Genomic DNA, 26778 nt, shown 5'->3' on the forward strand with positions numbered 1-26778 from the left:
GTTTTCGAGGTAAGAGCTACAATAGTAAGTGCTCGCTAGAGTAGATGTAGGTCAGCATTCATACAGCTAGTCCTAAACCACTTCTGGTTTGCAGTTGGTCAAGGAGGTTGGTCAAGGGGGGAACATAAGCACTTTACGTGCTGCCGCCGTTCCATGTAAGCTGCCGTTTAACCTAATCACTGAATTAGAAATGGTGATCATATAGAATATATATATATATATCTCATAATGGAAAAAAAAAGTAGAGAAAAAACAGAGTAAAATATTCTAAAATATCTGTTAGTTGCGTGTGTTTATAAAAATGTAAGTCGTTGTCATCAAGCTGCCCTTGAAAAAAGAAGTTTGCTCCAGAGCGCCTTTTGGGCCCTTCAGTTCTGTAAATGCATGTGTTGCTTCTGACAGTTTATTAACGTGTGAGCAGAGCTGGGTCAAGAGCAACTGTGTTCTGTATTTAGCACAGAGTATTGAACAGATTATTTTGAGTTCTGCCCATAGTCTGGGGTTATTTAAATACCTTAGCCTCAAAAGCTGGATTCTTTCCTTTCAAAGGAAAACGGTTATTACTCCTTTTTTTCCTTCTGTATTGGTGTTTGAAGGAACAGGTGTTCCTGTATGGCAGCATCTGCTGCTGCATAACTTATTTTCTGTAGCATAATAATTATTTAGACTTGAAATGGGGAATAGTTGTGTAGCTAGCTGTCCAGGACACTTCAGTAGCCAGAGGTACCCTCTTGTCTCACTCAGAATATTAACACTCTTCTTAACTAGCTGTATGGAGCCAGTTGTGGCTTGCTTTATGTTGATGTATATTTGTTTTTAGCTACATCAGCAGTTGAAACTTAAGAGGGAAGAGCATTATAAAGAAACTGCCTCTCTGAATTTAGGTTTCCTAATGCTAAAATATGTTGAATATATCTAGTTTTGCTTTAGTCTGCAAAACAGTCTGTGTGATCTTGATCAAATCTATTCTAGATTTGATGCTTCAGTTGCTCGTCTTTTATTTACAAGATTTTCCTTTAGCTTTGTTGATACTTGGATGCATTCTGTTAAGGTGCAAGCCGTGAGCTTTCTGTCAAGCAGTTGTTCTTTCCTGTCTAGTCTAAGGTTTCTGCTTACTGGCTGTAGGACAGACTAAATCTGCTGGGGCATGTTTTCATGTGATGGCCATTCCCCTTTCCCCACCTGCACACGTGTATGTCTCAACCTTTGAAGCACAGCTCCAGATATCCTTTCTCCAAGTTTGGCAGAATACAGTGTATGACTGTGTGAGTAGGAAAGGTTGTAACTGTACTCTTCAGATTGCCTGTCTCGGGTGGATCTACAAGATTTATCATTGTGCAGGTATTCTTAGATGCGTAAGGTACAAACCCAAGGTCTTTTTTTGGGGGACAAGGGGACTAGGATGTTTATGTATTCCTATTGTAGTGCAAGAGGAGTATGTAGCAGATTATTTGAAGCCCATCTTCTGCTGTGATCACTTCCTTGCCTTATTCATTAAATTTCCCTGCTTCCTAAAAACTGGTTTTCAAAGCATAAGCTCTATGCACTTTCTTCTCCAGTTGTTTCTTTGGCTAGTCTGCAGGACCAGATGACAGAAATAATGTGCCAACCTAAGACAGACTGCTGCCAGAGGTGGCTTCGCATGCAGACATCATCCTGCAGCTTGAGCAGTGTATTGCTGCATTTTCCTGTTTATCTTTTTTCGTCAGTGACAACTCCCCCAGCATAATAATTGGCATGTTTCCATGTGCTCAGGGGAGCCAAGCTAGCTATTGCCAACAGACTATCTGAGGGGAGAAGGGAGGAAATCTCAGTTCAGCACTGTTCAATGTCTTTATGAATGAAAAATGATGTGTCTTGTTCATTGCTCTTAGCCCCTGCATACTGGAGACTGCTGTTTCGTATCCAGGACGAGATAATTTTCTCTTGTTCTTAAGCTTAAAATCCTTTCAGTAGGCCTGCAAGGTGTATGGGACCAGAGTTAATTTTTGTTGTTGTACTTGTTAGTCTTTGGTTCAGCAATGATAAACTGAAGTGTGGCCTTGGATTCATGGTTAAGACTTGAGGGGAGGAAAGGGAGTACATTTGCTTTCCCTCTATTTTATTGGGGCATCCAAAGCAGTACTCCAATAAGCTAAAATAATGGAATAGCAATGAAAAGAGGTGAGTGCTTGTGAATTATAGACTGCTGGTTGTCTATTAGCCAAAGAGGAGAAATCTAAAAATGTCATTATGCTAGAAGATTGACAGTTGGATCCTGCAAGGCAATGGTGCAAGTCAGGCATCATCTAGAAGTATTGAAGATAGTACAGTATGTTAGTAAAGGACAGAAGAGACAGAACAATTTCTGAGAACCTTACACGAAGCTAAGTGAATGGACGGCACAAAGGCAAGTGACATTTATTTTTAACAAATAAAGAAGTAGCGTACATTAGATGGACTTATTTAAATGCCTTTTACAAGATAACTTGGAGTGCAGTGAGTTGTATTGTTTCAGGAAAAGTATCTTGTCATTGGTGACAACTCGGTTTAAATTTAGTAAAAACAGTCTGCCTAAAGAATATAGAAAATTTTGTGTCTTTGTGGAACGGTGATGTACCATGACACCAAATGCCATTGCAGCTTTAGTAGTCTTACTGCTATTGTCAGTATATGGAGGACTTAGATATGGGAATGACTCAGATAAGTGTAAAACTTCAAAGTGAAAAGGCATTGAAAGCTTTGGAATCTCTTTCTGTAGGGGCAGATAATGGAGAATCCAAACATCTATGAAAAAGACTAGGAAATAAAAGTTTAAGGCCTACCAAATTTGAAGTTACAGTAAAAGATTTTTGCTTTGAGAAGCTCCTGAGTGCTAGACTAACTGTCAGTTATAGGCGTACAAGGAGGTGCATTTGCTTGGGTTTTTTTGTTGGAAGGTGTGTGTGTAGGTGTCTTTTTTTTTTTTTTTTTTTTCTGAAACCCTGGTAGATAACTGCTCTTTGCCACTTCACTCCAATGTCCTGTCTCTGGCTGGTTCTCTGTTCTGCTTCAGCATGTCTCTATTCAGCCTTTTTCATAATTCAGGAACCAAGGAAAATGGTGAAATTCAGGTGACCAGTTCAGAATTGATACAGTTATTCGCTAAAGTAAATATAACGTGACCAATTAATGCATGTCACAGGCATGAGGTTTTTTTTCAATAGAGCTTAAAGCCTTTTAGGAGACCTCCAAGTAGTAATAAATATTATTATCACTAAGAAAAATTGGACAGATACGGACATCTCATATCCTGGGACATAGCAGTCTGTGAGCGAAGGTAATCAGATTTTCATTGTTTTCCTGCTGCTGTATTTTTCTTGACACAGCTGGAGCTATCTGCTTTAAGAGATTTGATTGTCTTGAGTCGTATTAGGTTCTTCTAGTAGGGAAGTATTCATCCCCCTCTTTTTTTTTTTTTTTTTTTTCTTTTCTTCACACCCCCCCCCCCCTACTTCTTCGTTCTAGGACTTTCAGTCTCATGCAGTTCCCTAATGCAATCTTGTTCAATATGTGACTTTTTGTCAAAGTATTCTTCTGTCTTGTTTCTGTATGCTGGAAAGGCTGTAACAGTTTTGTTCAGTGTCAGCTACCGTGGTGGTTAGAGCGTATCAACCTTGAGTGGGAACGTCGAATGGAATTCCCTTGCGGTCTGTATGACAGTGGCTCAGCCTTGTCAGAAATGAGGCCCTGCTGTAAGGAAGGCTGCCAGGTTCAGTTAGTGCAGGTATAATCACTGAGACTTTTCTAGCAGATTGGGGGCACACAGGGTACTTTATGGAATTAGGTATTGACTGCAGAATGAAGCCTATGATCTTCCAGAAATTTTTTTTAGCAGTCCCCAGTGGGTTAGCAACTAATTGCAATTTTTAGGATTGTTAAGAGGAAATAACGTGGAAACAGCATTGCGCTGTTCTTACCAGTTTTGCGCTGTTTAATCAGACTTCAGTATCAAACTAAAATTCTGTGAGTTTCAAATGATAGTTCATGAAAGTTTGTTCTAGTAATCCTTCAAGCATCAAGTCATGCTTCGTTTGTCCTTTTGTTAAAACAGTGCTTTGAGAACTCTGTAAATAATTAAGGCAGCTAGATATGGGACCGTTTCATAACATCATACCTTAACAATATTAGCTTCTTGTTTTATTCTAGTTTGATATCAAATATGTTGCTGCTACCTGTTGAATTTGTAGTTTGTCAGAATTTGTAAATATATGTATTTAAAAAAGAAAAAGCTAACCACCCTAAATATTTAATGATTTCTGTTTAATCTTATTATGTGCGAGTCAAATGAATATACTTTGTTTAACATTTACTTTTAGGGGTGAATTGGTCAGAGAAATTCCCCACACCTTTTTTTTTTTTTTTTTTGAGTAGGATTTACAGGCCTGTCATCTGTTAATCCAGAGTAAAGGAAAAAGGAATATATTAGGAATATATTGTTTTTCATAAATCATTTTATTTGCATCTGATACCTTAAAAATACACTGATTTCGTCTCTGGAACCATGGAGAGAATGCCTGTAAAACATATGCTAAAAGAACAGAGTATTTGAAGTATGGGGTAGTTTTTTATTATTTTGTTTTATTATTCTTGGTGGTTGGTTAGTGTTCAATGTCTCATGTAGGCAATCTCTGAAAGGGAGCAGTCAGGCTATACTGGACAGAATGAAACACTGCGTTGGACATCCATTCTGATACGTTGTTTAATATTAAACAATATATTTAAATAGAGATCGCATTTGTCTAAAGGAATTTTAATTTAAATAATCTATTCCACTGGCATTCAGCCCTAATGCTTCAGCTAGATGGCATTCATTGGTGTTGCACATCATCTACATAACTCGTTATAATATCACTTATATACTCTAGTAAATGAAAATTTTTTTATGGTTGTTAAAGTGAGAGGCAAGTGAGAAGCTACAGCAAAACTAGCTGCTTGGAATTTTCTTTGGAGAAAGCTGTTCCAGAAGTTTCTGTGGATGTGCAAAGCTATTATTTTTGGCAAGAGTTGTAGATTTTATTTTTATTTTTTTCCTGGTAATTCTAACTGCAGAGGACATTTCACCACTGTAATTCACGGATTTGGCTGTGGGTTGCGTGCAGTTTAAGAAATGAGACTTGATGTTCTGTCAGTTTTGACTTAACCCTGAACCCATTCTGTTCTGTTTTGGCCAGGAGCAAAGGGGGAAGAATTGCTTTGCTTTAGGATTTTGGCTAATGTTACACTCGACTTGCAGAGAGCAGCAGCAGCCAGTGCGGCTCGCTCGCCAGGGTCAGGCAAAGGAAAGGTCTGTGTGGGTTTAGCCTTGTGACAGTTTGGGATGAAAATAAAGACATTAGTATGGAAGTGTTTGAAATTGCTTAAATAAAAGCTTAAGTTCTGGAACATGCGTGAGTTGTTAGGGAAGCGTATCTTAAAAGTTTACTAGTGTAAGTATTCTAAGGTCTGCAAGCAACCTGAAAGAATTAGCTTGGAGAGCTGTCAGCTGCTTCTGCTCATTCATATAGAGCACTGGTGGTGAAATGTGTAGCAGTTTGTATGTGCGTGATGTTCGTTGATGCTGTTAACCTGCTTGTTCATTCATGTTTCCCCCCCCCCCCCCGTATATTTGTAATCTAGAAGATGGTGGTGATCAGGAGTTTGGACTTGCAAAGATTTCCTAAAGTTCCTGTGTTTCTTTTTCAGTACCAGAAACCCCAAGAATATTTTCTTTGAAAAAAATATCTTTTAAAAAATACTTGGTTTTTTTAGAATAGCTGTTCGTGATCTGAAACAGTAAGGGTTAATGTGAAGCCCATGCTTAACACTTTTGCAGTTGTAGCTCCCTGTTTGAAATGCTCTGGTTTATCAGGTCTTTCACTTTTGACAGTCTGTTAACTGTGCCAGAGCCACCAGTTAGTTCCAGTGGAGGTGGAGGTTTTCCACTTAACCTTTCTAAATGACATGCTTTTCTGTTTGAGAGACTGTCTGTGACTGAACCTCTATACTGTTTTGCTGTAAAGCAGCAGTTAAATTTTTCAGTTTGCAGAATTAAGAATGAGCAAGTTCTGTTGCCATTTTGATTGTATGTTAACTGAAACTGAGGACGCTTAGAAACCTCTTGCTTTCTAATGGCACCAGTTTGTTCTGAAGATTGTTACTGAACTCTTCAGTCTATAATGGGCCTCCACTTCACAGAAATAGACCATGTTTGGCTGTCTTCCAGGTCATTGTTTGCTGCAGTTGTCACTGGTGTTTTATTTTTGGGTAAGGATGAGGGAAAGTGACTTAAAAGCAGGATAATGTTTTTGTTATGCAACTGTTGTATCAATTTAAGATACAAATATACGATTAAATTCTGAAATGCTTAAAATCAACTGTAAAATTAACCACAACTTGATCTGTAATGATGTAGACTATTCTGTTAAATGGCATGGTAAATTTCTGCAATGCTTTGTGTGAACTGGTGAATGTTAATGTTCTCTTTAAGAAAGTTAATATATATCTAAGATCTGTGTGGAGTTTTGTTGTAGGTTTTAAGTTCAGTATTTTGATTGTTTACCTTTTAAATTCTGATCTGTGCAGAAAGTACAAGTTTACCTGCTTTATAGTATTTTAATTCCATACAGCAGGTGATCATCTAAATAGTATAGATACATTTCCCTTGCTAGCACAACTTGTTTATAAATATGTAACAGATGCTGTGGATTAGTTTATAGTAATTTATAGGGTAATATGTAGAAAACAAAATAAACAGAGAAGGTGAATTGTGTAAGTTAAAGCCCACTGAGATCCTCTTTCTACAGAGGATTGGGGTGTTGTACATGTAAACTTGTAAGCTTTGCAGAATCTGGCTCAGGTGATTCCTTATAAATTTAAATACACAGTAAAAATCTGTTGCTTTTTCTGGGTCATGTGTTACGTCTGACAAAGTAATTTTTAAGCTCTTTGAGGTGGTAGTCTTGTGTTGTAATTCTAACTATGATATGCTGGTGAAATAGTATCCTCCCTCTAATGAGTAATATTAAAGGATTACATCTTTATTGAAATACTTTTGTGGATGCAAATTATTCCTGGTTATAAAGGGATATGCTGATAACTGAACTATAATAAAAGCATTGGAACAAATGTTCTGTCAGGCAGAGTTCTGTGTCAGAACAAATTTTCTGCAAGAAAATTTGGCCTAGAATCTATCCTTACTAGAATGATCACTGTGGGCTCTTAAGCTTTGAGTATCTTACTGAGATACTGGAGAAGAATGTAACATTTCAGAAAGTTCTGAACAATTAACCTTCAAAAGAGTTGGCCATTTCAAAATACATGAAAATGAGTTCTTAAGAAAAGAGTTGGCCACTTGAAAATGTAAGAAAGTTTCTAAAAGCACAGTTACCTGTAAGCACAGTAGTTGGTAGGAGAGGTGGAGAGCTTTTTGTTTTGACTGTTGTGTTGGGGTGTTTTTTTCTTTAGTTCATTGTTACAGCTCTCATAAGGTGGGGAATAGTAGAACTTCCAAATTTCAGTGGATTTAATGGAAATATGCGTTCCGGTTGATCTGATACTTGAATGCTCTTGTAACGAGGGTCATATGAATAGCTTAGATAACTAGTTTTCCATTTCTAGTTGCGTTCTCTGTTTCATGCATCAAAATAGAACAGAAATCTGTAAACTGAATACAACTTCTAAAACATAAACCAAAAAGGTAACTTAGCTTCTTAATGCTGAACACAGAAAAAACTAAAGCTACTTCTAGAAAAGTTTTATGGGAGGAAGAAAAGGACAGAGAAGCTGTACAGTGTCTTTTTGTTCTTAAATGTAACTTTTTCCTTAAAAAAAACAACCAAACAAACCAAAACAAAAACAATCAAAACAAACAAAAAAACCCCTTAAGATGCCCAAAACCACCACTGAACACACAGAGTTAATGCAGAGATCAGATTCGTACCAATTTTTAAGTTACAGAAAACTATTAAGGAAAAGTCAGCAAAGATCTAAGTTTCTTGCTCTTGTGAGGCATGAAGAGAACTGCGTTTTCTTGACAAACAGCTTCCATAAATGATGCTGGAAACCTGAATTTAGTGTAGTGGAGTTATGCTTTGTAGAGTAGAAGCTGTGGTTGCTACATTTTTGGAATACATGTCCCATTTTCCCCTCTCCCATTCTGAGAAACTTTTTGAACTATTTTGTATGGTGCCAGATCTATTTCTGAGTTCTTCTCTCCTCCCAATCTGGGCACAAGTACCGAGAACACAAGTGATGCATTAGTTTGTGTTAGCTACATGAATCTGTGGTAGGAGAATACAAAGTTCTTTTGTTTATAAATAAATAAATATATGCAAGGTAAGTTAGGGATGAAAGCTTGTTTCTGTGTAACCCCGCTTCATGTAAAAATGAGGTTATGTCTCTCTTCTTCAAAAGGCAGAAAAGATTAAGTAGCCAAAACAGGCAAGCAACTTCCTGCAAATTGCCGGTTCGAGGCTATGTGAAAAGGACACACATGTGCTCCTTGTGGAGGTGATGATTTTTACCTCTCTATGCAGTATTCGTGATCCTTTGGGAGAGCATAGGGAAGAGACAGTGACCTAGTGTTGGAGAAAATGGCTTAATGTGAGAGAATTGAAGAGCTGTATCTTCAGCCGATCACAAGGATAAAGGTGAACTGAATGTTTTCCAGATATTTATTTGGGGGGACAGAATCAGATCCTTAATTAAGAAAGCTGTAACAGCAGTGTATAGCTGAAAGTTTTAACGTTAAAGTAATCAGGGAGAGCAGTAGTCTATGTGTTGGTCATGTGGATTGTGTTCAGTGTGGAGGCATCTATGAAATGGAATGAGCTGTGCAGGTGGCCAGACGAGCTGATTTCCAGATCAGACTCTTTGAAGGTCTACATTGTTACCTCCGTGCTGTATCTAATATTTTTTTTCCACTCTTCTTCTTCTTACCATAGTTCTTGGTCAGGGTATGCATAATGAGTTCCAAACTTCTTGACTGATACAAGGTTCCAAATTTCGGGACTAGCAGCTTACCAAAGCGCTATAGGTGTCCTTCAATGATGAGCAGAAGCTCTCTTTTGCTGTAAGTGGCAAACCTGTCAGATGCACAAGTGTATTTCGCTCCCCCCCCCCCTCCCCCAGAAGGAAAGCTGGTTTTCAGCAGTAACAGAAATTCTGGGTTTTTTAAAAAGTATTATTTTCAGATCATTCCAGGACAAAATTGCATTAAATAATATGTTATGCTTTTATTCTCTTCCATCGGAAGTGGTAGAATTTATTGCAAGAATTCAGTTGTTAACTGTTTGGTTTGAATTCCAAAAACTTGCTTTTGATTATGCTATCGGATGTGACCCTAGGAAGAAATTATGGTGAAACGCGTTTGTTAGAATGCCAAGTCAAATAATTTTTTACTTTCATCCTACTCTTCCAGACTATAGCTGTATTTTGAAGGTATGCCTTTAGTGTTAATTGGGTGTTAATTGTAGGAGTGGAGGTCTACCAGTGCACCTCTGAGTCTTTTCTGAGGTGGTTGACACCACATTGTTCTTAAAGAAATAAGTAAGAAATAAATAAAAATAATAATAAAAAAGGATCATCCTTTGAAATTCCCCCCACCCCAAACAGAACTCTGGAAAGGCAGAATGCCTTACCACAGTGCCAGCTGTGTGTGTGCACGTGTCACACAGTGATTATGTGGTAAAACGAGAATCACTATTCAGCTGGTTATGTAGGCAAGCCTTAAGTCTGTTGCCTGAAGTATGTGGAAATAGTGTTTCCGAGAATTATGAACTGTTGTGTTAAGATTGAGTCTTTAAAGAAATCATTTGGTTAGGTTTCTGTATTTTTCTGCTTCAGAGTTGACCCATGTCTGGGGAAAGAATGAGGGCCTATTTCAGGAAACGAAACATTTAATGTGCCTGCAAAAATGCAGCATTCCTGTGTGTTGACTGGCAGAGACCCTGTTTAACTGCTTCTGATCCGTTTAGTGTTTGGAACTAGTGTTTTCTGCTCCTCTGCATCTATGTTGCACTGCTTTCTATGAGCAGTTCCCATACACAGTTGGTAATCTTTTAGTCCACGTATTTTTCTGCCACCCTCCTTTCTCCTGAAAGTCTCAATCATTGCTTTTTTCCACCTTTAATCCTCGTACCTCAAACCCTTTTGATTTGCTTCCTGCTCTGTTTTATTGCCCATTATCTAGAACTCACTTAAGGTTCTGCCCCGTGAGTGACATGGTTATAATGACTGTGCCTATGTTCTAGTTATAGCTCCATTTCTTGTGCACTTGTCCTGACCACCTGAAAATCATGGCCTAGTTGGTTTGAAGTGGAATTGTTTTTTGTTGTCCTTACTGTAGTATTTCGGACTGTAACCTCTAGCAGTTCAACTGCTGATCTGTAAGTGGTGTAGCAGTTTCTGCACAACTGGAGGTTTGGTAATTGTAGACTGTCAGGCACATGCTTGCCGCTCCGGACCACTAAGTTTATTGCTATCCAAGCTGCTTTGCTTTAAGAGTTGATCTTAGCTTTTGTCTTCTTTGAAAACACTCTGGCTCCACAACACTGATTATGCAAGACATTTGCAGTATCAAAGCATTCTGTCAAAATTGAACATGTGTTGGAAACTCTTATAGCAAGATCTGTGATAAAATTGGATTGACAATCCTCTAGAGCTACATAATAAAATAGGATTGAAAATATGCCATGCTTTTGGCCATGCTTTCAATCAATTGTTTCTGTGCTTTATACTGTATCAGCTGTATATCCAGTCATGCGAGATGATAAAGATTGATGTAATTCTAAAAAGGGTTAAAAACCTATGATCCAGTAGAGAATTAGAAGAAGACTTATAAAAGATAGGTCTACAGTGAAAGAAGATGCCTCAAGGTATAGAGCTGGTGAAGGGTATAAAGGTTTCATTTGCCTCACCTTTCTTCATGGTTTATTTTGTTTTGTTTTGTTTTTTTTTTTTTTTGAGTTTTCTTTGTTTCACATCAATATTCTGAAAGGGGGGAGTTTTACCTTTTAAAATACTGTCTCCCTGTTCTTCTGTGCTTCCATACAATTGTTCTGTCCACCTAGTTTCTCTACTCCTTTGTAGTCAAATAACAGGACAGGGAGTGTCTTTTGGTTTGGTGTGTACTGAGGCTTGAAAGAATTGATTGTTTAAAATGATCAAATTAAAATTAATCTAGATAAATCATCATGTATTTCTTTAGCTGGGGATTTGCACAAAACCATCTAGGGGGTTGTGGGAAGAGAGGCTGGAAACCTTCCTGGGCTACAAAAGAAAGCGTACCCCTCTACGCTCACAGTGGTGTCTCCACCTCAGGATATCCCTGAATGTCTCACCAGCCTCTGGTCTCCTGAGACCAGACAATCAAAGGAGTATGGGGGACTGGGCCAGACTGGAAAGGAAAGTGCATGTTGGAGCTTGGAGGGAGTTAGGAAGCAGCAGTGGGAATTTAGCGCTGCTGTTTGCTTCCTCCCAACCTGTTTCTCTAAAGAGCAGACAAGGTCCGTCCTTACCATCCTTCTCCCATTTCTTAAGTAAGCTTAACTGTGTCTAGAAATTACAGTTAGGGACAGCGATGGTCTTTCTGATACAGAGTTTGGGCAGCATAGTTAGCATTATTTCTATTAAATTAACAATTAAAACAACATTCATCTGTACAGTGCTAGTCCTTTTGGAATTCTGGTTCATGAATGGAGTTTGCAGGCATTACTGTCATGCAAACAATGACTGCAAGACGCTGCTTCCTTATATAAAATTGACTGGGCACTTAGGGCATGCCATACTGAATTCCAGTAGCTTCAATTTAAAAGAATGAAAACTTCAAGAACTTTACCAATAATAATTTTAAGTATCTTCAGTTCTTACTTCTGGATAATGGTATACAGTGGTTGACTGAATATTTGAAAGAAGTAAACCCAATGTTCTGTTCTGTTTTTCAGAGAATGCAGAATCAATTGATCTCAAACAGTTTTTCGACCTACATTTCTCACATATATATTATGTGTTCTTTGAAAACTTTGTGACTATTGAAGTAGGTCTTAAACAAAAAGGTAAGTATTTAAAATAGAACACTTTTTGGTTCGGTCCTTGTGTTCTTGTTATAAAATAAAGCAGGTTTTTATAAATGAAGCTGTATCTGTGGTCACAAATGGCAACATTAGTTGTGCAGAAATATGTGTAAGCACTGACTTTGCTAATAAAGGCAGAGCAATTAGAGGTACGTGCAGTTGAGGTGAGCAAGGAGCGTTTGTTCTCTGATTACTGGTTTTGCCCTTTTGCAATGTGAGGATTCTTAAGGTGTTATAATACCTTTTGTGTTCTGCAGAATTATTCTGAGTTTTGTTTAACATAATCTCTACCAGCTGTTGATGCCGTACTAGAAAGTTACACAAACTCTTAACTGTTATAAACCATACCTATGAAATACACTTTATTGCAGAAGGCATGCAAAATTATAGTTGTAGAAATGCATGTTTTTGTTTTACACATCTAAGGGTCTTTGTCAGTGCTCTTTACATTTTGTTTTGATAATGAAAACTTATCTTCTGTTTATTTTTAATTGCATCTAGGTCACAAGTCTCAAAGAGAAGAATTAGATTCTATTCTTTTTATTTTTGAGGTAAGATCATTTGTATATTCCCGTATGAGTTATTTTGCTTTGAATTAAGTCATGTTAAATAGTAACAGTACAGCTATTCTACAGTTGCCTGGAAATATGCTTTACATCTAACTGCATTCCTTCTTCTCTTTGCTTAGAGTTGAATGTATGTACTTTGTGTGAGAAACAAAGAATTTGACTTGTAGTTTTGCAGATATAAAAAAAATGTGTTCTCTGTCTGCAGATAGTTCATTACTTTGTGGTGGTGGTGTTTCCCTCCCCCACCCCCATTCCAATGTGGTACACACTTCAAAATTCTTAGAAGGGAGATCTCTGATTAGTCATGATTTTTTTGACCTTCTGATTGCATGCTATCTCTGAGTTTTCTCACAATAGATTACTACTGCAGAATTAGTTTCTACAGATCCCTTTTATTTTCTAAAAGATCTATTATTTGAAAATAGCATTTCACAATATCCTCACCAAAAGCATATTTTGAGTTAAGATGAATTAGAAGCTAATGTAATGAAATCGGAACATTTCTGAGCAGAGACTGTAGTACAGAAATAGCTTAGAATGTCAAGGTTTTTTCTTTCCTTTTTCATGGAGGCTTCTAATTATAACAAGGATTGTGTTTTTTGAAAACATCTAAAATTGAAAGTTGATGAATGCTTATCACATGGCTGAATACAAGTTGGGTTTTTTTGTTTGTTTGGGTTTTTTTGGTAAGGTACGTTGGTACTTCAAACTGTGGGGTTAACTGTTTCAAGGAGAGTGAATTTGAAGAGAGGTAGTTCATCTGTTCACTGGTTCCAGCGTAAAGGGATGTTAGGTGATGTGTGCTTTGGAAGCAGTTGTAGAGGCTGCTGGAGGGCCGTGAACAGGAATTCCTTTGGGAAATCAGATTATTTACAAGTTGCTAATGCCTCTAGCATAACCATTGAAGTGCTACATAACAGATTTTTAACTGCCTCTGTCACTATCACTAACTGTACTCTGTTTCTTACCATCTGAAGATGATCATCCTTCAGTCTAACTGGGGAGGTATTAGCCCAGGTCTTTTCTGCATTGTTTTCCTGCAGCTCATTACCCCTCTGTTAAGAAGGCTGAAGCAAATGTTTCCTTGTGTCACAGAGGCAAGCTGACAGCTTAGCATCCTAGCTTAAGCCTCTGTAAAGGTGGAATAACCTAATACAACCTCTTGTGAACCAGAGCAACTGGGACACTCGTCCCATTCCACTCCCTTTGCAGTGAGTAGCAATATCCAGCAGGGAGGCAGTGGAGCCAGATAAACTGCAGTAGCATGTGAAGTCTCCAATGCAGGACTTGCCAGACAGTCTGTCAGAGTCTTTGGACTTCTTGGCTTTAGGAATGGGATTATCTTGAAAGGACAGTAATGCTTCCAAGGAAAGCAGTGTGGAAATTTTCTAAATTAACCCTTCAGCTTCTAATCTGTGGCCTTTGTGAAAGCACTCTTTGGTATTCTGAGAGTGATGCCTGCAATGTAGATCCTTGGGTTTTGTTTTTTATAGAAAATTTTGCAACTCCTTCCAGAAAGGATTCATCAGAGATGGCAATTTCATAGTATTGGTAAGTTGATTTCCTTTTTTTTTTTTGTTTTTAAATCTTAGGTTTTATTAGTAGCTATTACAAGTTTGTGCTGCTCATATCCTTAACCTTTAAGTGGCATAACAGGAATTATGGTCTTGAAACCCTTGCAAGCTACGTGAAGAAAAAAACCCAAAAGAACAAGCAAGCAGAAAAATCCACCAATGTAATGAATGCCCTCCTAGATGGAATTAAATCTGGCAATCTGGAAGTAGAACAGTGGTTGAGAAAGAACAAGGGAAGGTGGAAAGCTGCTTTTGTATTATTTTTTTCCTAGTTTTTTGTCTCGTAGTAATAAATTTCAAAAATGGAGTGAGATCTGTATTTGTAAAGGGGAATGCTGATGTTATGCATGTTAATGACTTGAGAATAATTTACTTTTAATGTACACATCCCCAGAAAACCCTTGGTGAAAGATGTTATGGGCTATGAGAAAGCTATGAAAGGTGATCTTTCTTTCCCACCCTCTGGCATTGAGAGAGTTGCCTGAGGATATCAAGTTCACCAAGATTAAATTGGAGATTGCCAAGGACTTGTTTAAAAGTTACTATCAAGTCTGACCGAGAGCTCTTAACATTGAAAGAAACAAAGAAAGAGTAAACAAGCCTTTTTTTTTTTTTAAAAAAAAAAATTATTCTTCTTTTTAGGGTTGATTTTAAAGAAGCTCCTTCACACTGGAAATTCATTAAAGGTATTGGAAAAAGTTGCATACTACTTTTGCTTTAGTTTTTAAGTTTTTAAGACAAGAATGAAGGGTGAATTTTTATGGAGAAAGCACATAAAGTCAGCTTTACCTCACTAGAACTACTTACAGTAGTAATGTGTTTTATATAGAGTAGCCAAGTTAAGAATGCGTGCAAATGGTTTGAAGGATTTTGCACGAAAGCAACATTTCATTGTTAGGGGCAAGGAAACTGGTTTTAGGGCTGAGGCTGTCTTGGAAGTGGAAGATCATGTACACCAAAGAGACCTTTGAGTAGTATAATAATGGTTGACCACGGGACAAAAGCCACCCAGGTGTGATGTGTAGTTTTGGTACTGCAGCAAACAACTCTGCCACTCCTCTGTAAACCACATGCAGGCTGGGCTGGAGCTGAGATTCTCTAGTGTGAGAGCCAGGAGGGGACTGCTGTGAGACTCCATCATCTTTCTTGAAGAAGGAGTGGAAGAGAGTAAAAGGGTCCTTCTGCTGCAGAAATTCCACTCTGTTGTAATTTATGAACACATTTAGAAATTTTATGATGGTCTTTGTATTTACTGAAAAATTCACATGGTATCTTGCAGTCCTGTAGTTGAACAAGTAAATAGACACGTGACGGTTTTCTTGCTCTTCTTTCTGTGAAAGAGATTCTGTGAGGCAAACAGCAGTGAAGGGGCCAGGGTTGTCCTTGCATTTCAGCCAGAGCAGCAGGTGCGCTAGCTTGGCTCTGCTGAATGCTGGTGGTCTTACGGTCTGGCTGTTCTCATCTTTTCTACCACTCCCCTTCTTCTCCCTCCCAGGACAAATGGAAAGGCTTTTGTATGTTCTGGGACAAATTAACTTGTTGCTTTTTTCTCCCCCCCCCCCCCCCCCCCCCCCTTAAGATACGGCGAGAGGGTGTGCGTCTCTTTCTTTTGTGGCTCCAAGCACTTCAAAATAACTGTAGTAAAGAACAGCTATGGATGTTTTCTTGCTTGATTCCTGGATTTTCATCACCACAGTCTGAATATGGCCCCCGAACGCTAGATAATCTCATTAACCCTCCACTTAATGTTCAAGAAAGTAAGTAATTTGGTAATATTACTGAATTCTCTATGTAATTAAATCTCAGCACAGAAAAGGCAAGTTGAAGTAACAAAGAACTAACATATATATGTGCCCAGGGAGATTATGGAGATCTTAATGAGTTTCTTGGCAGTTTGTCAGATCTTCTTGCAATAGTAACTTTATCTTTTTTGATTGTTTTTTTAGGGTGGGTTGTTTTTTCTTTTGTGTTCTTTTTATTTTTCAAAGTATGGCTTAACACATAGCAGGTGAATATAAACTGACCAATTTTGAGTCATACTTCTGAAGAACTACAAGCAGATGCTGCATCTACTACAAACTTGCACAGGTGGATTCTGCTTGTGTTGAACACTTGCACTGGCTTTGGCCTTATTCCAGAGAGCAAGTTAATGCAGAGCAGTTTCTGGTATGGCCTTCAAGAGAATGGTTGATAGGGCAGTGCGTAAAGCCCAATGGTTGATCTTCCTGCTGTATCTGTGTATGACCATGCAATTAAAGCTGTGGTATTCTTGTGGCTCAGAATCTTCCAAAAGAATTGGATCTTGTAAATTGCAAAACCTGAGGTCAGATGGGTCTGTATCAGTGGAAAGGCTTGAGCATTCTGAGATCAGCTTTTTCTACTTCCCAGTTTTGATTTATTTATTTTTTTATTTTCATGTGAACATCATTATATTTTATCAATAGAGTGAGGATGATTTTTTTCTTAAGATCATTGTTAACGACAGTTTTTCCTTTGACTGTTCACTCTAGCAGTAAGTATCAGATGCTGGTTATTTTGGGCAGCCTCTTGCCTCCTAACTCAATTTATTCCTGTTAGTAGGATTTTAAGCTCGTTTACTAATGAATTACAATTGGATGGGGTCACAAGTGCAAACTGTATTCACATAAATGTGACTAAGTAGCTAACCACTTTTTCCTCTGAACATTAAGTGCTGTTGTTATCTTTTTTCCATCTCCACCCAATGTTTTAGAGCTGACACAAGTGTGGAAGTGAGCAGTGTCTACTTGACTGGTAGTTAAATTTACTGAAACTTAACAGATTAATTTCATAGCAGTATCATCTGCAGATGAAAGTTTGCTACGTATTTTAAGCCCTGTTTTGGAGTTATTTTGTGTTAAATCTTTACAGTGGGAGAGAAGGAACAAATCTAAAGTGGATGTGGGCAGTGTAGAAATGCAGTGTAGAGTGCAAAGAGTGAAATGCGAACTTCTAACTACAGGAGCAAGATTACAGTGAAGCTACTTCAGAGCTTATTTCTGAGACAAAGGAAGGACAGAGCTAGTAAAACTTAACGCAGATACAGCTGATCAACTGCTAAATGAAGAAAATCATGAGAGATGTAAATAATGATTTGGTATCTGTGCAACAGGAATGTTACACCATGTTTGCATAAATTCCAAAAGAAATGGACTTATCCCTTTTAGAAAAATGGGTCTTGGCAGGTAGATTTCCAAGGTGCACAGGGAGAACTTAGTTGTTATCCACTGTGTTTTTAGGTAAGAAATTAATTCTGTGGTGGTTTATTAGCTAAAAATGTCCTAATTTCCATGAATCTATGGGTAGATTCTTTTGCTTGTAACTTTCTCTGCTTACCTAGTAACTTGGTAGATATTTATGCATGAGAAGAAACTGACTAAATGTTAGATGTACTTCTTTTGTTCTTTTTGTTTAAATAGCTCAAGTGACTATAGAGGAAATCACTCCACTTGTTCCTCCACAATCAGGAGATAAAGGACAAGAAGATTTAACAAGCTATTTCTTAGAAGCACTTTTGAAATACATAGTAATTCAGGTATGTTCTATAGTTTTCAAGCAAACAAATATGAAGCAACTAACACCTGCTTGTCCATTTCAAGATGACATTTACTAGTAGAACTGCAAATGTATATAAAAAGGTTTTAAACGTTCCTCCCCATCACCCTTCCAGTGTTCTTTGTAAAAAGGAAATTCTTCTAGAGAATCTTCACTTGTTTTCTGTGTGAAGATTCATAGGTCTGGTACCACAGTGTCTTGAATCAGAGTACAGTACGGAGAAAAATCAAGACTTCTCAGTCACTTCTAGCAACGCTGATTCCAGCTCCCTTCCCATTTTCACCTGCCCCTCCCCATCCTGTTGCCTTCAACCAGTGGAAGGATCAACTGGGCTTGCTCTTGTGTGGGTTTTGTGGTGGTCAGGAACTTTGTTTTTCAAACTGTGTGTGTGTGTGTGTGTGTATGTATATATATACACACACACACACACACATATATATATGTATGTTTCATTCCAAAGACCCGTTGCCCTAAAAATAGATCATAATAGAACTGTGGACTTTGAGTAGGGAACAGAGTGGAAAAAAGGTGAAAAAAACCCCAAAAAGTGGGGGGAGGGAAAGAAAAGCAAACCTTGCTTTATTTTATTTATGGTAGACTTGGCAGATTACCCAGCTCTGCAGGCAGATGAATTCTCCAGGACAAAGATGGAAACTGCATGTTGGATTTATTATTAAGAAGAACTTCCTGTGCTTTTCAGCAGGAAAATATTTCATAATGGGGAAGGCTTAGCACTTGTGATCCATGGAAGTAGATTTGTGTAATTCAACTTTAAAGTTGTATCTTGTGCTGCTTCTGTTGACAGACTTGTTTTTTTCATATTGCCAACCACACGAATGAATCCAAGTACCTATTATAATGAATATATGGACATTTGTTGGTTGAAATCGGTTTGACGTTTTGTTTTAACACATGTTCAGAGTAGCACGGGTAGCTGTCCTTTTCTTATAAAACATTGTGAAATGTTTTATTAGACAACAATCAATTTGGATTTACTCCCTGACTTGGCAAGATGATCATAAAAGCAGATGTATTTCTATTGGTTTCAGTATTTGATGTGTTCAAGTTCACTTTGAAGCAATGTTTTGGAAGAGAAAGTCTTTGTTTCATTGACATTTCCTAGCTAGTTTCTCTTCCATCTTTTAAAAGTTTTTTATTACAATTCATATGATTTTGTTCCAAAGAAATAAATTACAAAGAAGAAATATCATCAGTCATCTTCCTCTTCTACTTCTAGATGTTTACTTTATCCAACCTCTTTTTTTTAAGGTTAAGAGTTTAGAATGGAAGAACAAGGAAAACCAGGAAAAGGGATTTTCATTTTTATTCTCAAATTTTAAGAAATACTACTTACCTTCTATTTTTCCAAACATCTGTAAGGAGACCAGCTTGTATAACCCTATACTTGGTAAGTGTTAACACAGCTGATAAAATCATTATATTTTCTCCAATAGAGAGCATAGCAAAGCCATTTTTTGCTTGAGTCACGTTGACTGTAAAGAACATTCTCCAAAAGTTATTTCTTATGAAAGAACATGTTATGGTTCCCGTTCATGAGTTTTAATTCTCTGTTTGTGGAGGCACCTGACCCTTTCTTTAGAGTCAATCTTGCTATATTAACCTGATTCAGGTGCATTAAATGTTCTTGTAAAACAGTTCTTTAATGTGACCTTTGTTGTTGATTTAAATTATGCTCTGAAGAGAAACTACTGCTGCAGAGAGAAAAAGTGTTAATCTGCTGTTCCTCAGGGGATGTTGGCTTTAGTTGTACAGAATCATAGTGGTTAGGTTGTACAGTGCTTGCTTGTAGTCAATGTATTTTGTTAAAAGCTTGCAGTAGGAAGAGGAAGCTAGGGTTTAACCCAGTCTTTAAAGCTGATGGTGCTAGAATTATATCTTTCCATCTAGAGAGTGGAATTTTAGTTAGGTTCACTTAGCAAAAAAACTAGAGTTCTGCTCAGAAATATTTATCACATTCTAAATTAGAACATTGTTTGCCCATCTTGATTTTGCTAGCTCAGGTTTGCATGCACCCATGCACATGTTGGTTGTAAGCCAGCATAGTTCAAGACTCTAGTTTGCGCAGTGATACCGTGTCTGATGAATTGTGGTCAACAGCATTTTCACCACTTTAAGCTTTAAGCTGTCAGTTCATTACTTGAGTAATATGGACACCTCGCTACTCCTCTTACCTGTTGATGCAGCGTCTCACAAGGATTACTAGTGCTCTCCAGACACAATTTCATATTCTAAAATCAAGCTGTCAGGGAAGTTTGTTGAAAAGGTCTTAGTTTCTGCCAGTCCATGTACAAGTATTGGGATTGTGGCTTTCTTCAGAGATGGATGTTTCAAAACTATGTTCTCCTGGGAAAGGCAAACAGTGGGCCTTCTCATCTAGGGGAGAAGAAACAGTGTAAATCCAGCGATATGCAACAGGAGAAGAGAGTTGTGTGAAGATACTGAAGAGGTTCAGTGATAAAGTAGCTGCAAGAGGGATGCTGCTTGACATCCTGAAACAAGAAATATGGAAACAATATTTTTTCTTTCTCTGAAGATCTTGATTCAAGTCTTCCATAGAATTGTTCCTGTAGTCCTCTCTTTTTCTGTGAACCATAAACAAGAAACTTCCGGAGTCTTAGTAAAGAAGAGAACAGTGGGGAAGAAGAAGAAGAAATGGGCACAGACCTCCAAAACTATTGTCAGTGCCTTAAACTGCAAAGTCAGCAGCAATGACTAGGATTTTGGAAGACTACAGTAATGAAAGCAACAGAAACACTGGTAAGTAGAATAGTCTTTTCTCTAAGAAGTTCTTCTCTGGCATGCATCTTCCCACCTTATTTGAAAACAACCCTGTGCCTGTTCTGAGCAAAATTAACAGCCATTAGGCACAAAACAGGGCAAACCTAAGAAACGGTTCTTGTGCTACTGGGGTAATGTTTAATTTAGGAGAAATCATGAGATACAAATCAAAGCTAGTTCTAGTAAGCAAGCATTGATACAGGGCTTTACTGGAGATAATATATTGGATTGATTTTTTTTTTTCCTTTCTTTCTGTTAAGGTAGATTTACTGTGAGGGTGGTGAGGCATTGGAACAGGTTGCCCAAAGAAGTTGTGTCCAGGAAGTGTTCAAGGCCAGGCTGGATGAGTCTTTGAGCAACCTGGTCTCGTGGAAGGTGTCCATGCTCATGGCAGAGGGTTGGAACTAGATGATCTTAAAGTCCCCTCCAACCCAACCCATTCTGATTCTATGATTTTCAGATAAGTATGTTGGTTGCAGTAACAAGCACCAAGCATTCCAGTTACAAGAACATAGTATTGTGCCTCCTCCATATCCTGGTTTGAATACTACAGGCTTAGAAGAGCCCATGAGATTGGGTTTTTGATATTTTTTTTTTAACTTCTTTTAACATCTGTTTAGATCCTGTAAGACTGTCTCTAGAAACTGTTTAGTAAAAACTACAGGTATGGAGTAAGATTCCAGGGGCATTGTTTCTTCCATCATAGCACCTTTCTGTGCCATTTCCAAGCCATTTAGATGTGCTCCTTCATTTAAAGGGAAACAAAGTGGGCTGTCCTACAGCTCTCTGCAGCTCTGCATTCCTTCTGAACCCTTTCTTGCCTGAGAAAGTAAGCATGGTCAAACCTACAAGTGTCCACCTTGTGTTTTTGCTGGTCTTTTCATTTTCTACCCTGTGTATGTCTTCCACCACCTATAGCTTCCTCCCCTTTTTGCCATCAGCTTACATCAAGTTCCCAGAGCACGAAGGGCAGAGGGTGGGGAAAGCCCAAAACAGAAAGGAAAAATGAAGGGTTGGGGAGAGGGAATATTTCTTCTTGTGCTATTTGAGTCAATCTAATAAGCTTCTGTTTTGCTTTGGTTTTACATCAGTGTCCTCATCTGGAGCCGTGACATCTACTTCCAAGATGGACAGAAATGTGAAAATACAGGAAGTGACTCAAGGAGGATACATTTGAGAAGCAGCTGCAGGACATAATACAGTTGAGAGGGAATAGAGAGAGAGGATATTCAGAGAGGATATCAAACTACAGAAGGAGACAGTGTGCTGCAAAGACATGTTTACTGTATGTCTACTGGATGTCTTGTCCTTTTGAAAATACAGCCAGTATTGCAGCCTTCACACTCTGTTAAATGCTGATAGATACCAGAGAGAACTTATTTTTGCATCTTTAAACACCATGCTACCAGGCATTTGCTGATTGTGCTGTTATACATGCTTCTGTTTAAGATTTTTTTAATTATTAGTGTTTTCTTACTATCCTGCTGCTTTCCATAGAATGAAAACAATGTACTGGTTTTTATTTGTAGTAAATAAACTCTTTATAAGCTTTTTGGAAAGTATTCTGTCCATTTGTTACTTACTTAGGTGGATGGTATGCAAGAGTCATATAGTTTTCCTCTAGGAATAACGCTTCCATTAAAAATAGTGGTTGTAACTTTAAAGTCTGTTTTGGAAACATTCCTCAATTTGGCAGCATCATGATGAGTTTATCACTACTTTTGTATGTGGCTGTTGAAATGACTTCGAGCTATACCAGCTTGGATATCCTCAATGCTGGTGCTGGATGTTGTGTATTTGTAATGTTAATAAGAAAACCTTTACAGCAGTCTGGCAGGTAGGCTGTATTCACTTCAAATGCCTACAAGTATACATGGCTGTCATAAGTTGATTTTTTAGATAGCAGCGAAGAAATAATCAGTTACTATCCAGATTTGTTCCTCCTGAATTATGATACTGTAACCTGGCAGAAGTTATGCTGGATCCTTTAAAATGACTCATGACCTTGCATTAGGAAGATATACTCAGTGAACAACTTTATATTCTTCAGCCTGACTACTTTGCATCTTCTTTGACTCCCACCATTAGTATCTTTGAACTGCCTTCTGGCCTGTAAAACCATGGGGTGTATGTCTTACTCATGTACTGCCAGCTCTAGAGAAGGTCAGACTGTGCTGAAATGCCATCTCTGTCCAATCAATCACTCTCCATATCTGGGTAGGACAGGACCATCATTTTCCGTGCCTCCTTCCTTTTGGGTTGTGGGGGTTTGTTTTAGTTTGGTTTGGGTTTTTTGTTTGGTTTTTTGTTTGTATGTTTTTTAATATTCTGCCATCAGATGAAAATCATGATACTGAAATAGCAGCAGAGTGTGTTCTGACAGCATGTGTCATAATCAGTCCTCAGACAAGTTTTCCACTACTTACTGTATTGGAGCAGGTCTCATACTCACCCTTCTAGAACTAGGAGTAGAGTTGGTATACCACTCCAAGAGAAATGCCATTAGCATCTGAAAGTTCCGTAGTTGCTTCAGACTGATGATTATTATCGCAGAACTGTTCTGCATCCTGTCTTGGGTTGTGAAACCCAGAAATTTTGAAGTGTTGAGTTGACTGATGCATGGCTGGAGTTGAACTGGGCTGTTGATACTTGTCCCTGCAGAATTGTGCATCATTATGCACGAGTTAAAAGCTGTCTATCTGTTCCCCCACCCCCCCCGCCCCCGATCTGTATAAGATATTTACTGCACATGTCAGTTCCATCCATATTGAGTTATTAAGGGCTGTCACTTTTTTCTGAAGCAGATTCAGGAATACTGATGAACTGTTAACATCTTTGCCACTAGCATGGTAGAGAACCAGAAGAGCTAAACGGTACTGAACCATCATGTAGAACATGGGGTGGAGGAAATGGAATTGTAGGCTATAGATCCCAAGTAACCACAGTTCCTGCCAGCTAGCATGCTACTGGGAATCGTTCATTACATCCCCTGCAAGCCAGTACAGAAGCTATTGCCATGGAATCATCTTTCAGCTAAGTCATAGGAAGGTGCAAGTGCCCTTGCTCTGGCAGCAAATCCAGTAAAATTAGCTATTGCAGACATGGTCTTAGATGAAGCTGCAAAACTCACATGGCTTTGAAGCAGGATTTCTCTCTCTTGTATTCATCTTTCACCTATTGCAGGGTCAGAAGTGGCCGTGTTTATTGCAGCTGCTGTTAGGATACAGTTTGGAATTACAGCTCTGCCATTGTAGCCATGATTAGATATTGGGATCTGTATCAGTAAAGGATTGATGACCCTTATGCTGGTTATATTGCTTTATTGTGGATTGCTGGCCACCAACATAGAGATCTTTCCAAGGATGCATTAGGAAATGTGGTGATCCCTTGCATGTGAACTGCATTTGCTTTTCGCAGTAGGTTTGATAGTAGGGGATAAGTAAACATACAGGACTCTTAAAAGGCTGTAAAACAGTATGAGTTACATAAATTGTTGCTTAGTAACTTGACTGTAAATAGTTCTTAAAAATTAAGAGATTTGACAATATCTTAATTCTATGTGAAAACAGCTTTCTAGCATAGGCCATATTCTAGTCTAGCTAACAGTTGTTTTGCTGCTTAGAACTCCTTTGTTGTTTTCAATGAAAGTGTGAAGTAGTGAGTTTGCTGACATATATCTTTAAATGTTGAGTATAGCATGTAGCTTACAAAAAGCTAAAAACAATGAAAAGAAATGTTTACCTGTTTCGAAAAAAAACACAAGCAAGGATGTAAGTCTATAGAAATCACTTTCAGATAAAAATTAAAGGTTTTGCATAGCAGAGTCAAGTTGCTGTCTGTTGGATGAATGATACTGTCTCCCTCCAGGAAAAAATTGCAGCCTTTTGATGTCTTCTAGTCTATTTTCTCTATCACATCCATTTTGGCACATCTTGGGATGAGTTGTGAAACAGGGGATATGAAAAAACAGCACCTCTGAAAGCTCACGTGTATTTGTTACAGGTTTAGGATTTCTTTCTTAAATAGAGCTTTCTCTCGGCACATATTTTTAAGATGTTCTGTTTTCTTACAGATATACCACAAATGAGACCAAAGCCACACTATGTAATGGTTAAGAAAGATGCTGAAACCAATGAGGCAATATATTGCACAAAGGAACCTTTTATTAAGGCTCGTGTTATTGTCATTCGATGGCTGGTGTCTTTCTGGCTTGAGCCAAAACCTCATGCAGGACCTCATATTCCTGGGATGGAAGGTGAAAATGTGCCAAAGAATATTCAGGTAAACCCAGATATACAAAAAAATTGTTTTCATGTTTTTGTCTTAATGATTATGTCAGCAGTGTGCACTGCTCTGATAATTATAACTAAGGAAGAATTAAAAAAAGGAATTTCTAAAGAAATTTTCTGCTTATGAATTCACTTTAGCAGGACTCACTATACTGCTTTTTTTTCTCTTTCAAATGTTTTGTTTTTAGTCAAATAGACATAAGAAACGTTGAAGTGCAGTGAATCCTATCGTTGGGTTTTTTTCTGAATTCTTTGTACTCTTCTAAGTTATACTGTTGTATGCAACTTATATTGTACTGTTCAGCTATACTGAAAATAAGCCCTGGAATATGCCTTTTATTTTTGTTTCAGAGAGCAGCTGCTAGCATGGCTTCAAGGGAGGACAGCAAAAACGACAGTACTGATAAGCAGGATAAAAACGCAGAGCCAGAACAATCTCATTCTAATACCAGTACTCTAACAGAGAGAGAACCAAGTTCTTCCAGCCTCTGCAGTATTGATGAAGAGCATTTAACTGATATTGAAATTGTCCGGAAAGTCTTTTCTTTTAAAAGAAGTAATGTTAATTTTCTAACTGAGATATTTCGACAGGTAAAGAACCCTCTTTAGAATGCAAGAGTCTTGATTATTATATTGTAGATGATCATTGTGTTGTCTTTTTATTTCAAGAGTATTTGCTAAGTAGAACATTACATAAATGTACAGATTTTTTTCTGTCATCTTGCTTTAAGGTTTCGGAACTGAAAAGTTAGAATTCTGAAATCTTTTCTGTTTAGAATATCCCTGGTTCCTGTTTTTTTCTAATTGTGTTTTTTTAATAACCATTTCAACAACATCTAACTTGGACTTTACAGGTCCTGTTAGACAGGAATGTTTAATCTTTTCATGTAGCTATGAGAGCTCACAACCAAGCATAATAAAATAAGCCTCCTGTGGGAGTCTGCAGCTGTTAAAGAGCTGTTTTAGGAGCAATTGAATGTCCTTACCTTGACAGTGTTCATCAGAAGGGCGGGACAGATGGCTATAGAAGGTAATAGATTCTGCTTCTGACTTTACTGCAACCAGAAACGTTAGCTGAGCATACTCAAAATAGTGTTTCTCAACTGCAAGCTATCAGACAAATTTAAACTGAGAACATATGCCAGAATATGGAGTCTTTATTCATGATGTGAAAATACATAACTTTGAGTTCAGTGTGGGAAAATAGAACAAGATAGACTTTCTTTATGCCCCGTGCTATAGGTAAAATATGAAGAGACTTTTCTGAGTAACAGTAAAAAAAAGGTACTAAATTTCAACTGAAATGCATGACACTAACTGCTTTAAACAGCAGAAGACTAAACATTTTAAAACTTGGGTATATCTGGATCAAATGGATCAAATGAGGCAAATAAATGTTAGAAGCTTATCTATGTCCAGTGTGTTGAAGAGCCTTGGACACATTATTGAAGATCAAATGGAGTTACCGGAATTCATCTGCTGCTCAAGGGTTTATTGATAGTCTATTTAGAAACTGCCCACCCCCCTCCAGGGGAAAAGGGACAGCAAAGGCAATTTTATTTGTTCTTTTCACAAGGCACCTCTGAGTTATGTAGATTATTTGGATTTCATGTGTGGTTGTGAGATCTCATTTAAGTCATTGTTTATCCAGAAGTTTTCAGTGTAAGTTCATTTCTAACATGCCAGATCTTTGCAATGTTTCTAAAACATTAGAGCTAAGTTGTTCCAGTCAGGAGGAGGTTTCAGTTGTACTGAATGGTGGGAAGATTCTAGAAAATAATGCAATTTAGGCTCCAGGGTACAAAAAAAAATGTATGTGGGCTTGCAGAAGACTGTTGGACTTGAGGTATGATAGTGTGTGACTGATGAACTTGTCAGATGAATTCTTTAATACACAGCAAAA

General features: G+C 37.9%; 1 protein-coding gene across 13 annotated transcripts in view; it reads left to right on the top strand.

Moving 5' to 3' along the window:
• The window catches only part of RALGAPA1 (Ral GTPase activating protein catalytic subunit alpha 1), a 136364-nt gene that overhangs the window by 4584 nt on the left and 105002 nt on the right, over window positions 1–26778 (top strand). For all 13 annotated transcript variants that reach the window (XR_013929379.1, XR_013929380.1, XM_080394966.1 and 10 more), the window contains exons 2-10: window positions 11943–12053; window positions 12573–12622; window positions 14134–14191; window positions 14857–14900; window positions 15794–15971; window positions 17652–17767; window positions 19057–19195; window positions 24659–24867; window positions 25227–25466. Coding sequence is in view for 11 of the 13 variants with exons in the window: in XM_080394966.1 (XP_080251092.1) it covers window positions 11943–12053; window positions 12573–12622; window positions 14134–14191; window positions 14857–14900; window positions 15794–15971; window positions 17652–17767; window positions 19057–19195; window positions 24659–24867; window positions 25227–25466 (1145 nt within the window). In the remaining 2 variants the exon portion in view is untranslated. The remainder of the gene's footprint in view (window positions 1–11942; window positions 12054–12572; window positions 12623–14133; window positions 14192–14856; window positions 14901–15793; window positions 15972–17651; window positions 17768–19056; window positions 19196–24658; window positions 24868–25226; window positions 25467–26778) is intronic.

Source organism: Falco punctatus, assembly GCF_963210335.1.
Source record: "Falco punctatus genome assembly, chromosome: 7".
In the NCBI taxonomy this organism is placed as follows: domain Eukaryota; kingdom Metazoa; phylum Chordata; class Aves; order Falconiformes; family Falconidae; genus Falco; species Falco punctatus.